Source organism: Juglans microcarpa x Juglans regia, chromosome 7D, assembly GCF_004785595.1.
Source record: "Juglans microcarpa x Juglans regia isolate MS1-56 chromosome 7D, Jm3101_v1.0, whole genome shotgun sequence".
NCBI lineage: Eukaryota > Viridiplantae > Streptophyta > Magnoliopsida > Fagales > Juglandaceae > Juglans > Juglans microcarpa x Juglans regia.
The window spans coordinates 19486031-19499278 of NC_054606.1; the positions used below are offsets into that span (position 1 = coordinate 19486031).

At 34.3% G+C, this 13248-nt stretch overlaps 3 protein-coding genes across 3 annotated transcripts; 1 reads left to right on the forward strand and 2 right to left on the reverse strand.

The window, feature by feature from the left end:
* The first annotated feature begins 1939 nt into the window (after nucleotides 1-1939).
* On the forward strand, nucleotides 1940-5057 carry LOC121239422 (40S ribosomal protein S14-3). The gene is made up of 6 exons (XM_041136674.1): nucleotides 1940-2096; nucleotides 3407-3526; nucleotides 3625-3670; nucleotides 3996-4081; nucleotides 4229-4358; nucleotides 4753-5057. Exons 1-6 carry the CDS (start codon nucleotides 2094-2096, stop codon nucleotides 4818-4820), a joined length of 453 nt encoding a protein of 150 aa, XP_040992608.1. The 5' UTR covers nucleotides 1940-2093; the 3' UTR covers nucleotides 4821-5057.
* A 1043-nt stretch (nucleotides 5058-6100) lies between these two features.
* On the reverse strand, nucleotides 6101-6961 carry LOC121239418 (germin-like protein 9-3). Its single transcript, XM_041136671.1, has one exon. It carries the CDS (start codon nucleotides 6903-6905, stop codon nucleotides 6273-6275), a length of 633 nt encoding a protein of 210 aa, XP_040992605.1. The 5' UTR covers nucleotides 6906-6961; the 3' UTR covers nucleotides 6101-6272.
* A 4852-nt stretch (nucleotides 6962-11813) lies between these two features.
* Nucleotides 11814-12443, reverse strand: LOC121239420 (germin-like protein 9-3). Its single transcript, XM_041136672.1, has one exon. The coding sequence runs from the start codon at nucleotides 12441-12443 to the stop codon at nucleotides 11814-11816; it is 630 nt and encodes a 209-aa protein (XP_040992606.1).
* Between the last annotated feature and the right edge of the window lie 805 nt (nucleotides 12444-13248).

Here is a 13248-nt window from a genome sequence, read left to right on the forward strand (position 1 = left end):
AAGACTAACTAGTCCTTTAATTTATCTTATTCAGAGTGATTGAAATTGCAATATCATAAGTAATAATTTATCCGAATATATATTATAATATATATGATTATATATAATTATAATTTATAAAGTAGATTTTTGTAAATAATAACAGATTTTTAATAAAACATATATTTTAAAAGCAGTTTTTTTTTAAACAGATTTTTTTATAACAAATTTACAAATGATTTAAACCAGACCGAATCAGACCGGAAACTAGTAAAACCCGAGTTACCGGTTTAGGAGGGTAATTGGTGCGTAATCAGTTTTAAAAAATATAAAATCGGTGCATACCGGTTTGATCCTAAATTTTATCCAAAATTAGACTGGACCGGAACAGTTATACCCTTACTTAAATGAATAATTCTACATTTCTACTGTATTTTTATCTTACTATATACTATATAAATAATAACAGATTTTTAATAAAACATATATTTTAAAAGCAGTTTTCTTTTTTTTTTTTAAACAGATTTTTTTATAACAAATTTACAAATGATTTAAACCAGACCGAATCGGACTGAAAACTGGTAAAACCCGAGTTACCGGTTTAGGAGAGTAATTAGTGCGTAATCAGTTTTGAAAAATGTAAAATCGGTGCATACCGGTTTGGTCCTAAATTTTGTCCAAAATTAGACTGGATCGGATCAGTTACACCCCTACTTAAATGAGTAATTCTACATTTCTACTGTTTTTTTATCTTACTATATACTATATAAATGTGACACTTCATCCCTCTTAAATTATCAAACTTTTTTAAGTAAAAATTAACAATTGATGAGTAATGCCACCTCATTATAATCGAATAAAAATGAGACGAAAGTGCAGTACGTAGAATGTTTTATTTAAATTGATAGGCCAATAAACCAATAATTAGGGGTGTAACGGGTCCGGTCCGGTCCGGTTTTGGACAAAATCTAGGACCGAACTGGTATGTACCGGTTTTGTATTTTTCAAAACCGATTATGCACCGGTTACCTTCCTAAACCGGTATTTTCGATTTTACTGGTTTTCAGTTCGGTCCGGTCTGGTTTTCTAATTTTTTTAAAATGTAAGTTTCACAATTTGTCATTAAAAATTTGTTTATAAAAAAAAAACTGATTTAAAAAAATCTGTTTTATACTTTTATTAATATATTAGACTATATAATAGTATTAATATTAGATTATTGGTATAGTTATAAGTTATATATTAGTATTAGTTATAAACTATATATTTAAAATTAATATTAGTTATAAACTTTTAGTAAAAACTTGTAGTATTAATTATAAGTATAACTATAGCCATTAGTTTATATTAGACTATTAGTATTAGTTATAAACTTTTAGTGATTTAGTATTAACATTTTATGTAATAATTTATAAATTATAATAAGAAATTATTTCATATATGAATATATATAATTATATATATTATATATAAAAATTTCACATAAAAATTTATAATTATACAAATATATAAAACTTATATATATTAATATATATAATATTTTGTATAAAATTTATATATACAATAATAAAAATATTATTTTATATGTATATTTTTTATCAACCGGTCCGGTCCGAAAAATCCTAAAACCAGAACCGGACCGGAACCTGCCGGTTTTCACATTCTAAGAATCCGTCCCGGATTGGACCGGTTCAAAACCAGTAAAATCGGTTTGGTCCGGTCTGATTTTTCGATTTTCCGGTTTGAATTTACACCCCTACTTATTATTAGCTGAGTTTTGTGTTTATTTTATTCTAAATTTGTTTATGATGAAGAATACATTTAGTGGGTTTTAAATGGGAAAATATTATTGGGAAAGAAAACAAAAAATAGAAAATATAAGGAGGGGTCCAAGGCCTATAATAAAATGATACCCCAAGTCAAGGCGTTATTTCATAATAAAGAAATAGATGGAGACTTCCTCAGTAATTTACAAAAACTTTTCCTCTGCCTGTAAAACCCTAAGTCCCAGTCCCTCATATAAAGCGAAGCTTTCTTCTCGATGAGAAAGCCGTCCTCCTCCGCCAATAGTTACTCTCGATCTCTCTTAAGTCTCTCTTCTACTCGAAGCAACCATGGTATGCAAATTGAATCCCATCTCTAATATATTCAGCAAATCGAAGCTCAATGTTATTCTTTTTAATATTCTGGTTGATTATCGAGAAAGGGTTGTAAAAATAGTGGGAAATTATTAATTGTATCTGCAAGGGTTATTGCAAAAGGTGGTAAGGTGAAACACAGTCGGATTCTCGTGTACGTTTGGATGCTGAATGAAGTTAGAAAGTGAAACAATGTTATTGATATTTTAAAAATATCGTCTTATTTTCGAAGCTCTCTTAGGTTGCTGAGAAACCTACAAAAACAATAGGTAAAGCTGAAGGATTACGTATAGTTATGCTTTTAAATTTATTCGTTTAGTTTCATAAGAGCAGGTTCTTGCAATTCTTCGTACTGATGTTGTGGAATCTTTGAGATGAGAACTCTGAATGCTTTTCCAACTTTAAAATTCTGATATGTACTCACGGAAGTAGTGGAACAATGTAGTTTTCTTTTTAGTAAATAGTTGTTTATTTCGGAAAGTTAATGAACATTAGTTAGACAAATACTAATGATGGCAATAGTGATTTAGTAGTATATGTATATCAATAACCATATCTAAGTACAGTCACTTTTGGACATGTGGCGTTTATGTTTCTGTTGGTGGGATATTTGCCTTAGTTTTGTCATGGCACTTACTATTTGGACTGAAGAGGATGGACCTCCCAATTACTTGGATCTTTCTTAATAGTTTATAATGCCGCCATGTATTTTTTTTTTTTTCATTTTTTCTCTTTTGAAAATATGTTAGAATGATTGGACTTAACCCATCATTTTTTGGCTTGACTATTAAGAGAAAATGTGCATTGGATTGTGCTACCTTTTTAAAGCTCACACACGTTGATTCCCTTCTATCTTGATCTAGATTTGGGTAGTGGTTTGGACAAACGAATGTTATCCCTCATAAATGGTTGCATATTTTGTGTGAAACACTGCAAAATTTAGCATGTAGTATAGTTGGACCAGGCACTTTATTCAGCAATTGGACTGTACTTTGTAAATTTTGTCTCATAGAAGCTTTTATTTTTAATAAGTATCCTGGATTTTTCTGTTTCTCAAAGTCACCATTTCCACTTGATAGGTTTGCACTTTAATTTAGGCCTATCAAAGATGTGAACTTCTACTTAGCTACTGGTTTACCACCCCAGTGCATGCATGTATTCACTTTTTCGCATGCTACTTTCCTCATTCCCTTGTTCAAGATTTAAAGTTTATGAGGATATGAAATCTTGATATTTGAGAAATGACATGAAATTTTCAATTTTTCCGTACATTTATTGGGGTTCCTTAGTCGAAGCGAAAGACAAGGGAGCCAAAGGAAGAAAATGTGACCCTTGGGCCTGCTACGCGTGAAGGAGAACAAGTTTTTGGTGTGGCTCACATTTATGCATCCTTTAATGATACCTTCTTGGTAAGTACCATTATTTGTTTTTGCAAGTAGATATTTGTTAGTCCAACTATAATTTTTTTGAGTTAATTATAAATGATTTGTTTGCCTGATAAAAACAGCATGTGACTGATTTGTCTGGACGAGAGACACTAGTTCGCATCACTGGTATGACTGATCTTGCTTCTTATGGTTTAGTTGAACACCGAATGCCTATTTTTTTACAGTATATTTAGACTTGAGCATTCACATGTGCATTGCTTGGTCTGTATTTGCACATTTGGTTAGTGTGTGATTTAATCCTTCTTCAAAACCTTGGAAAAGTAAATGATTTTAATTTTTTTTTTTTTGGTGCAACCATGTAATTGTCTTGTATAATTAATTACCTTGTGGTGCCTGTGAATTTGTCTCACTCATGGATCCTTTTGTATGAGGTGAAATGAATCTGGATCCTCCCATGAGACGTGAAATTGAATCGTTCTTTAATTTGTAGGTGGCATGAAGGTAAAGGCTGATAGGGATGAGTCCTCACCGTATGCTGCCATGCTTGCAGCTCAAGATGTAGCACAGAGATGCAAGGTTTTCTCGTTTCCTATTCATTACTTCAAACTATAATTATTTGATTTTCAATGCTGCATTGATAAGTAGATATTTCTGGATTTTGTTACGAAGTGATACGTCTCCAGTGTTTGCTAGCTTGATCAATTGTGATTCCATCCCATACAGGAACTTGGCATCACTGCTCTTCATATCAAGCTCCGTGCTACTGGAGGAAATAAAACCAAGACTCCAGGTCCTGGTGCTCAGTCTGCACTTCGGGCCCTTGCTCGTTCTGGAATGAAGATTGGTCGCATTGGTAAGGCTCACACATTTTTAAATGCCTAAAGTGTAATCACCAGATCTGGCATATGTAACCATAATTACCTGGTGGACACCTTGAAAGAGTTTGTCCTACATAAAGGCTTTGGACAAAAGATCCCAACATAGGATGAATATTTAGGATTTCCTTTTTTCTTATCATGGCTTCCTTTTCGAAGTCCTGCCCCCTTCCCCCCTCTTAGCAGTTTGTTTAGCGGGGTGGGCATCTTCCTGCCTTTCAGCAACCAGAGAAAATCTCATGTTGGATTGCTAAGAGCCATCCCTGTCAGAGTTTTGATATTTCTTTTATCCTACAATTTTCTTTTTTAAAAATATTTACTTTTGGGAATCTGAATATGGCCTTGAATCTTACATTGGGTTTATACTTACAGAGGATGTGACACCAATTCCCAGTGACAGCACACGAAGAAAGGGTGGTCGAAGAGGGAGAAGACTGTAGATTGGCCTTTTTCGCCCAATTGTCCCATCATTCAACTTTAGTGCTGGTGATGTGGTTGCTTCCCAATCTTGGGTGGTTTACTAGATGAACATATTTTTATTTTTATTATTTAACATTTTGCGGGTTTGCTTTCGTTCTCACAATTGACTTGTGTTCATGACTTGTGGTGCTTCCTGCTTCCTGCTCCCTGTGAGATTGTTATTCTTAAATGACTAATCTATGAAAACCATTTTGTTACTCTAGTAGCAGACAACAAAGGTTAAAAAGCTCAACCTTTGAGATCCATAGTCTTTTGAGATGCTTCATTCAGCAAACCTAATGTTGATTCTGTTTTTTGCTTATATTTGTTGAGTTGTGGTTTTCTAGGTTTTGGACAACTATACTATGTTGATGTCCCATTTCTATGATTATTATACATGACTTGACTTTGTTTGTGCACTAGTGTGTAAACCTGTTGTGAAAATCTCGTCACTTTGTTTGGGACAGTGTTATTCTTAATCAAGGATAAATTTAACTTGGAACATAGGCATTTTCCCTCTAATGTAGCATCAAATGAGAAAATAACAACTGTCTTTTCAAATCATATGATGGAGCGATGGAAGAATATTGGTCCAAATGATGATAAATAGCATTGCTCTTTTCCTTTGACCTTTCGTCAGTGTCTTTCCAACTCCTCAACTTTTTTTGATTGGCACCGGGTATCCAAGACCAGCGTCCCGACTAATCCTGAGGGTGCACAGGCCCTCAGCATGGAGTTTTCCGCAAGTGCACCTTGGATAAAATTCAAGAAGAAAATCTTCCAGTTCGATGACCCTCGGCATACTTCCAAACCGAAGGCCTTTACCACTTGAGCCAATCTCTAGGGGTTCACTTGAGCCAACCCCTAGGGGTTTCTTTCCAACTCCTTAACTTCTCAGAACAACATTTGAGTTTTGTATTTTATTCTTTTAGCTCTGCATATAAGACTGCATCTCATTTGCCTGAGCTCAAAGTGGCCGTCCCATTTTACCCTTACATGCTCATCACTGAATCTCTCACACTTAAATCATAACTCCAGAGTGCAATTATCAGGTTACTTCATGTGCATATACATTGTGGCCGAAAACAGCAATGCAGTTGAGTTTTTTATTTACTTTGGCAGCTGGTCCCAGCGGTGGTGCAAGAGAGAGGGCTTCCTTGTATGTCGAGATACTAGGGCCTTTGAGCACATCAACACCATTTAAATGGCAAATCATTGAATGCATAAACATCCATATCCAACACTATTAAAAGAGTTTTAAGTTTTATGTATCTTTGTTGATGGAGAAGAGACAACAATCAATGTGTTGATAATGGTAAATACTCTTCTTAACAAGAAGGATTATTATTTAACACTAAAAAATAAACCCCAAAAAGGAGAGCAGCACAAAGGAATGAAAGCATAGATTGCACTAATAGAAAGGAATGCTATCTTCAGGGCTTGGGAGCACCAAGAGCAGCCTTAAGAGCTTGAATGGTGGCAACGTCAGTCTTGAAGGATTTAGCCAACACATTATCGTCAATGCCAGTGGTGAACAAAGTGTTAGGAATTGAAACAGTTCCAGCATTTGCGCTACCAAAAGCTGAAAGTGCTAAAGCAAAACCTTGAGGGTCAGCATTGTACTGGAAGTGCACAAGTCCTTTGGGAAACACAAACAAATCACCCGCTTCCAATGTTTGAGTAAATAGCTTATTGGTTGTATCAACAAATCCTACCTGAAGGGTACCCCCAAGTAGGAAAAGGAGCTCGGCAGAGCGAGGATGGATGTGGGGTGGATTAATGGTGCCATTAGCAAATTCCAATACAGCATAGGAAACACTCTGCCCGTTGAGAGCTGGAAATTCAGCCATGCTTGCTTTCAATACCTTAAAGGTTGTGGGAGGGCTAGACAAGAAAAGGGAGCGCATGCCAGTAAATGTGAAGAAATTTCCATCAATTAAAGTGGCATTTTGGGGGAGTACAAAATCGGAGATGATATTTGGATCTCCGGCTGTCGCCATTCCGATGATGGCAATCGAAGAAATAAATAATGAGAAGAATTTGATGGAAAAGATTGTAGAGGCCATGGAAGAGAACTTGATGCAAGGGATATGGTATTTTGATGATTTTGAATGTGGTGGACTGAGGTGCATAGGCTTAAAAGAAAGGCTCTCTTAAATAGGGTGTTGTGAGTCCCCTATGGAATATTAAGGAAAGGGGATATATGTTTTACACCTGCAGGCCTTCGGGATGACAAATTTGAGATGAAAACTATGAGCCATTGCTCTTGTGACTGCCTGCAGTTCTACAGTCATTCAGCTCGTACAGGACACCAAGAAACTACAAAATTTTGCTTATCCTTGTAACTCATGCATGATATAGAATAGTTAAAAAGTATATGCTCAATTATTCTTTATAGTTGGGTAATTCTTAGGTTGTGTTTAATTGTTCAACCAAACTTAACTCATCTCAAACTAATCATTGATGTGACTCACTACTTTTTTAACTTCTTATAAAAAATTTAAATGCATCTCAACCTATTTCATACATTTCAACCTAAAAAGTTAAACTCATTTCAATAGGATATACAAAGAAAAATTCTACATATAACCGTGAAGTGCGTAAACGCCGCGTAATTGTTTTGAAAAAGAGTGTGGTTCACTATTAAAAAATTAATTTTTTTCATGTACGTCTCATGTTTTATTCACTTTTTTCAAAGCGATTACGCGACGGTTGCACAATTCACAGTTGCAAATATCTTTTCTTATTAAATTAATAGATTGATGTTCATTTCTTTTAAGGAATATTTAAAAAAAACTTAGGATCAATTTAATGTTAGAAAAAATATGAAGGAAGAAAAAGACACAAATAACTAATTTTTAATATATGAATAATGCTAGATACAATTTTAGGGTGTACAAGTCTCGGACACTCATTTTGAAAAAAATTAGGAGCCACCGTTAAAAAAATAAATTTTTCATATGGATCCTGAATTTATTCAATTTTTTCTTAAAGGGAGCGCGGAGATTTCACTAACATTGTAAATATCATTTATTATGATTGAAACTTGTAATTTTAAAGAATACTGTTGATAGACAATTTAAACGAGATATTAACAGAAAAATTAAATTTTAAAGAAAATTATTGAATTTCAAATGTTAATAGATAAAAAAAATATTCTGATCTCTACACTAAAATATTCATCAAGATACATGAAGTTCCGAAAAAGGGAAAAGTTTTTCGAGAAAAATAAACTTATTAAAATACCCATCGAGGAGTAAAATGAAAAAAAAAAAAAAAAAATGCGATGGAGACACTATCATCAGCTTCTTAATTATTATCATCTTTCTTTTATTTAAATTTATTTTCTTATAAAAGCGACTGTAGAGTGGTAGACTAATTTTTATGGGCTAAACTTAAGTTTTGCAAATATACATGTGGATAATGTTTAGTAGACCGAAGAAGTGTACCTCAGGCAAAAAGTGTACTGATAACTGCTTTTTTTACTTTTTTTTATTTTTTTTTTCAAGGTAAGCATAACATAAATTAATTAAGTGGTTATAAAGATATAAGAAATGAGGTGAGAGTCTCTAATAATCATCTCAAAATAAGCAAAAACAATACCAGAAAAAATAAAAAAGCGGGATTTAGAGTAAAAAATTTGACTCCCACCCATTTCCCACTAACGGGAAGCCGTTTAAAGCGGATTTAATATAGTTTGATAAACAGACTATAAAACTACGACTAAAAGTCGTAGTTGAGAGTTGCGTGATGCATTTTGCTGGTCTATTACGGCTGAATGAGACTTTAATGACCACTTTATCTTGATCATTAGTTAGGAAAAACAGAAACATAAAGAAATATCAACTTGAAAATGAGTTGATACGTTGGTGTATGACTGTCACTGGTGGTGGTGGCGCATGAGGCTCATGCACCACTCTAGGGAAGAAGGTAGTACTCGGAACTAAGAGATCCGAAGCCGCTAACTTCGATGATGTCACGTGTGGCGGCAAAAGACTCACCATGGCATGGCAGCGCGTGAGTTTCACACGCACTGTAAGCCGTGCGTGAGACACATGCGCCACTCGTTTGGACAGTTTTCTCCTTCAGTCTAACAGATCGGCCAATGGGGAGTCCGATGGTGGGGCGTGTGGCAATCGTAAAAGGCCGGTAAGCAACAGATCGGAACATCTTGGTACTATAGCCGAAAAAGTAAAAAAAAAGATAAAAAAAAATCGATATACATGGCTGTCGATGGCTGGATAGTCGTTGGGAGGGAGGAGCCGAAGCTCCAACCCCTGGGAGAAGAGGTTGAGATAGCTAGTTGTTTGGGTAGAGAGCAAACTCGTCTGGAGAGAGAAAGAAAACTTACCAACCAAATGAATTATTTTGTATTTAGAAAAAAAACAAACACTCCATTTATGAACTATACTTTATTTTTCTATCCATACATCACATGTTGCGGGACAAGTCCATAATGCATGCTGAATTGTTTCAGCCTCCCTATAACAGATTGGACACAAGTCATCATTTACAATCTTCTTTTGAAATAACATCTGCTTTGTTGGAGGAATAGCTATTAAAGCCTTCCATAAAAACTGTTTTGTTCATCCTTAAGCATCCAAACCATCTCCCATACTGGCTTTTGTTCATATGATTTTGAAGATGCCCTAAGCTTTTCCTTCTCTAAGCTCATCCCTAAATGATAGGCACTCTTAACGGAAAATTTGGCATCCTTAGAAAAGTTCCAAATTGCTTTATCATCTGCCTCTCTTTTACTCAAGGGTATGCTACATATTTTGATCGCTTCTTCCTTCTAAAAAATTTTGTGTATGAGCTTTTCATTCCAACAACCTAATTCCTCAAAAGTAATTCTACAGATGAGGGTGATAAACGGTCGGTCCGGACAGGACCGGACCGGTCCATGTTTTAGAGGACCGAAAAGTTTCAGTCCGGTCCCAGTCTAGGGTTTTTCCATCCCAGATCAGACTGAATGAAAAAAAATATTTTATGCATATTATTTATATAATAATTGTACAATTTATTATGTAATTTTCATCTAACCTATCAACATTAACAATATAAAATTTTAAATATGTTATTAACACTTGTTAATATTCTATCAATTAACTAATATATAATATTAATTAGCTAATTACATAAATTAATAATATAATTTCATTTAATTTATTATCATTGACCATATAAAATATTTTTTTATTGAATTAGTTATATAATCTACATTAATAAGCTACTTAATTTTAATTTAGTATTTTCAATAAATTTTTTTATTAATTGATTTAAAAAAATAAAAAAAATAAAAAATAATTAGGTCGGACCAATAGCTACTAGTCCAATCCAGATAAGTGATGGTTTGGTCCATCACTGGATTGGACTGATCGATTTGCACCATTATCTACAGATCAGCCACTGTAAACACCTCACACGTCATACCTATAGCTTTTTCATAGAGTATGAGGATGTTTTTTATAGGGTATGTGAGTATTTTTTATAAGATGTGAGGTGGTAAATAGTGACTGATGAAAATAATTTTTCATTCCTCAATGATTGGTGCCCTGACCTTTGCATCATCTTGCAGTATCTTAACTGGGGATTTAATTTGAAATGAAAGAGACTGTGGGATCCATTTTTGACCCCATATTGAATTTTTATTTTTTTTCCACCCTCCGAACAATCCCAACTCTTAAATCGGTTTACTAGCACTTACAAGCCGCCACTAAAAAACTTAAACGTTTTAGACTTTAGTTGCAGTTTAGAAGTGCCATGATTGATAATGTCAATGGTGGTCTTTTTGACGGTGTCTAGAATAATTAACTAATTTATTTTAATAATGGCTGTTATTTTAAAATTATCATTTGTTCTTAAAAATAAAGTATTAGATTCATAAAAAAAATCTCACTAAAATAAAATTCATCAACTAATATGACTTGTTGCGCAATGTTAGATTATAGAGAAATTCTTTAATCACACACAGATTACACGAAAGTAATTCTATAAATTGATGTGACTTGATATGATTCGTTAGATTGTAAAGTTACTTTTGTTGTAAAGTAGATTTGACAGATTATATAAAATTATATCAGTTTGTGAGATTATTTTATGTAATACGTTTATAGCTGCAGCACTCCTCTTATTAATAGTAAACTATGCTCATCAATTTATAAAGTCTACTTTTAGAAAATCTCGTTCAACAATAATATTTTCGCTCTCCATTTTTTTTTATCAATATTATAAAGCATTTAAGAAGAATAAGAAGATCACCTCTTTTTCGTTTCTACCACCCTAGCTCCACTTATAAAAATGAATCCCTCCAAATCCGTTGCATTCTCGTAGCAGTTTTTTTTTAAAACTTTTATTGAGTGGTGTGCCCCACAAATTAGGTCTCGTTTGAATTCAAAACTCATCTCAACTTATCCCATCTCATTATTACAATTTTTTTAAATTTCCACACAAAATATAATAAACAATTCAACTTTTATTTTACTATTTACAAACCATCTCAACTATTCTCAACTCATTTCTGAATCCAAACTACTCCGATATTGTTGATGAATCATGTTAGCCATGTCAATACGCATGCTTGAATGCGACCCACATGCATAATATCTCCACCTTGTTAGCGTACGTGCTTCTTGACAATGGTTAAACTCTCTCTATTTATCTTTAGGCTTAAATTTTATTTAGAAATACAAGATAAGCCAAAATTGTCACAAGTTAGAACAATTTAACTACATTTTTTGCCATATATTCATACCCCAAAATGTTGAAAAAGTGAAAGATGATCTCATTTATCATTAATGGAAGAGTACGTAGATAAACACAAGTTCATGCTGAAAAAAGTGAAGATACATCATCCTCTTGGAGGTTTATTATTCAAAGCTCAAAGAGAGATAGAAAGAGAGAGCACGAAACAGTACCAAATAACAATGAGATTTCATAAAAGTTCTAGCTTCTGTTGGTAACAAACCCTATCCTCATGGCTTGGGAGCAAGAGCAAACTTAAGAGCTTGAATGGTGGCAACATTGGTCTTGAAGGATTTGGCCAACACAGTATCATCAATGCCAGTGGTGAACAAAGTGTTGGGAATTGAAACAGTTCCAGGATTTGCACTCCCAAAAGCTGAAACTGCTATAGCAAAACTTTGTGGGTCAGCATTGTACTGAAAGTGCACAAGTCCTTTGGGAAACACAAACAAATCACCCTCTTGCAGTTTCTGAGTAAAGAGCTTGTTGGTTGTATCAACAAACCCTACTTGAAGGGTACCCTCAACTAGAAAAAGGAGCTCAGCGGAACGAGGATGAGTGTGTGGTGGATTGATGGTTCCATTTGCATATTCCAGTACAGCAAAGGAAACACTCTGCCCATTGAGAGCTGGGAATTCAGCCATGCTTGCTTTCAACGCCTTAAAGGTTGTGGGAGGATCAGACCCGACAAGGGAACGCATGCCAGTAAATGTGAAGAAATTTCCATCGATTATGGTGACATTTGGGTGGGTTAAAAAGTCAGAAAGGATATCTGGATCTCCGGCTGTTGTCACTTGGATGATGGCAAATGAAGAAATCATTAGTGAGAAGAATTTGAGGGAGAAAACTTTAGAGGCCATTGAATAGAACTTGAGATAACTGACAATTGAATTTCAGTAATGGTTAATGTGGTGGAGTGAGTGCTTAGACTTGTAAGAAGGGCTCTATTTATGGGGTGTTATCTTTCTGTTTTGGACTTGAACGAAAGGATGTAGTGTTTGTAATCATTCTGCAGGCCTTTTGGATGACAACTATACATGGAAACTACAAAGTGCTTCTTCTTGTGCTTCGGTTGTTCAGTTTGGCATTTGGCTGCTAAAGACAACAAGAAAGTATAAGTTCTGCTCATCTTTTGACTTATATACTTTAGCTAAACTATACGCTTGGTTATTCACTACGGCTACTTTCTTAAGCTAAAGAGGCACGATGGCTATTGTTCTTTAACACTTTGGACCTGAAGCAGCAAAACAGAACAAAGGTCCGTTTCGGTTTATGCTTGGAGTTTGGAATGAATATACCCTTAAAGGGCTTCTCATGCATTGAAACTTCCATCTGTCTTTGATATCATCCAAATTCATAATACATATATATCCATGTAACCTTATTTAGAATATCAAAGTGACAGTCAAGTTGCATTTGCCATCACAGCCAGTTGGAAGAATACTATTATATAGATATATATTGGACAGTACCCAGCTGGCTACATATATGGTTGAACATCTATTTACTTTGTGATCATCTACTCCCAGCTGTGATTCATTTGTGAATTGGATTCCCCCGAAAACCCCAGTCAATCCATACATATATACACGGCCAAAGAACCGATACTCATCAAAAGCTAGCTTTCTCTTTGGGTGAAGTATCAAAAGCCTTTCCTTGTACTTA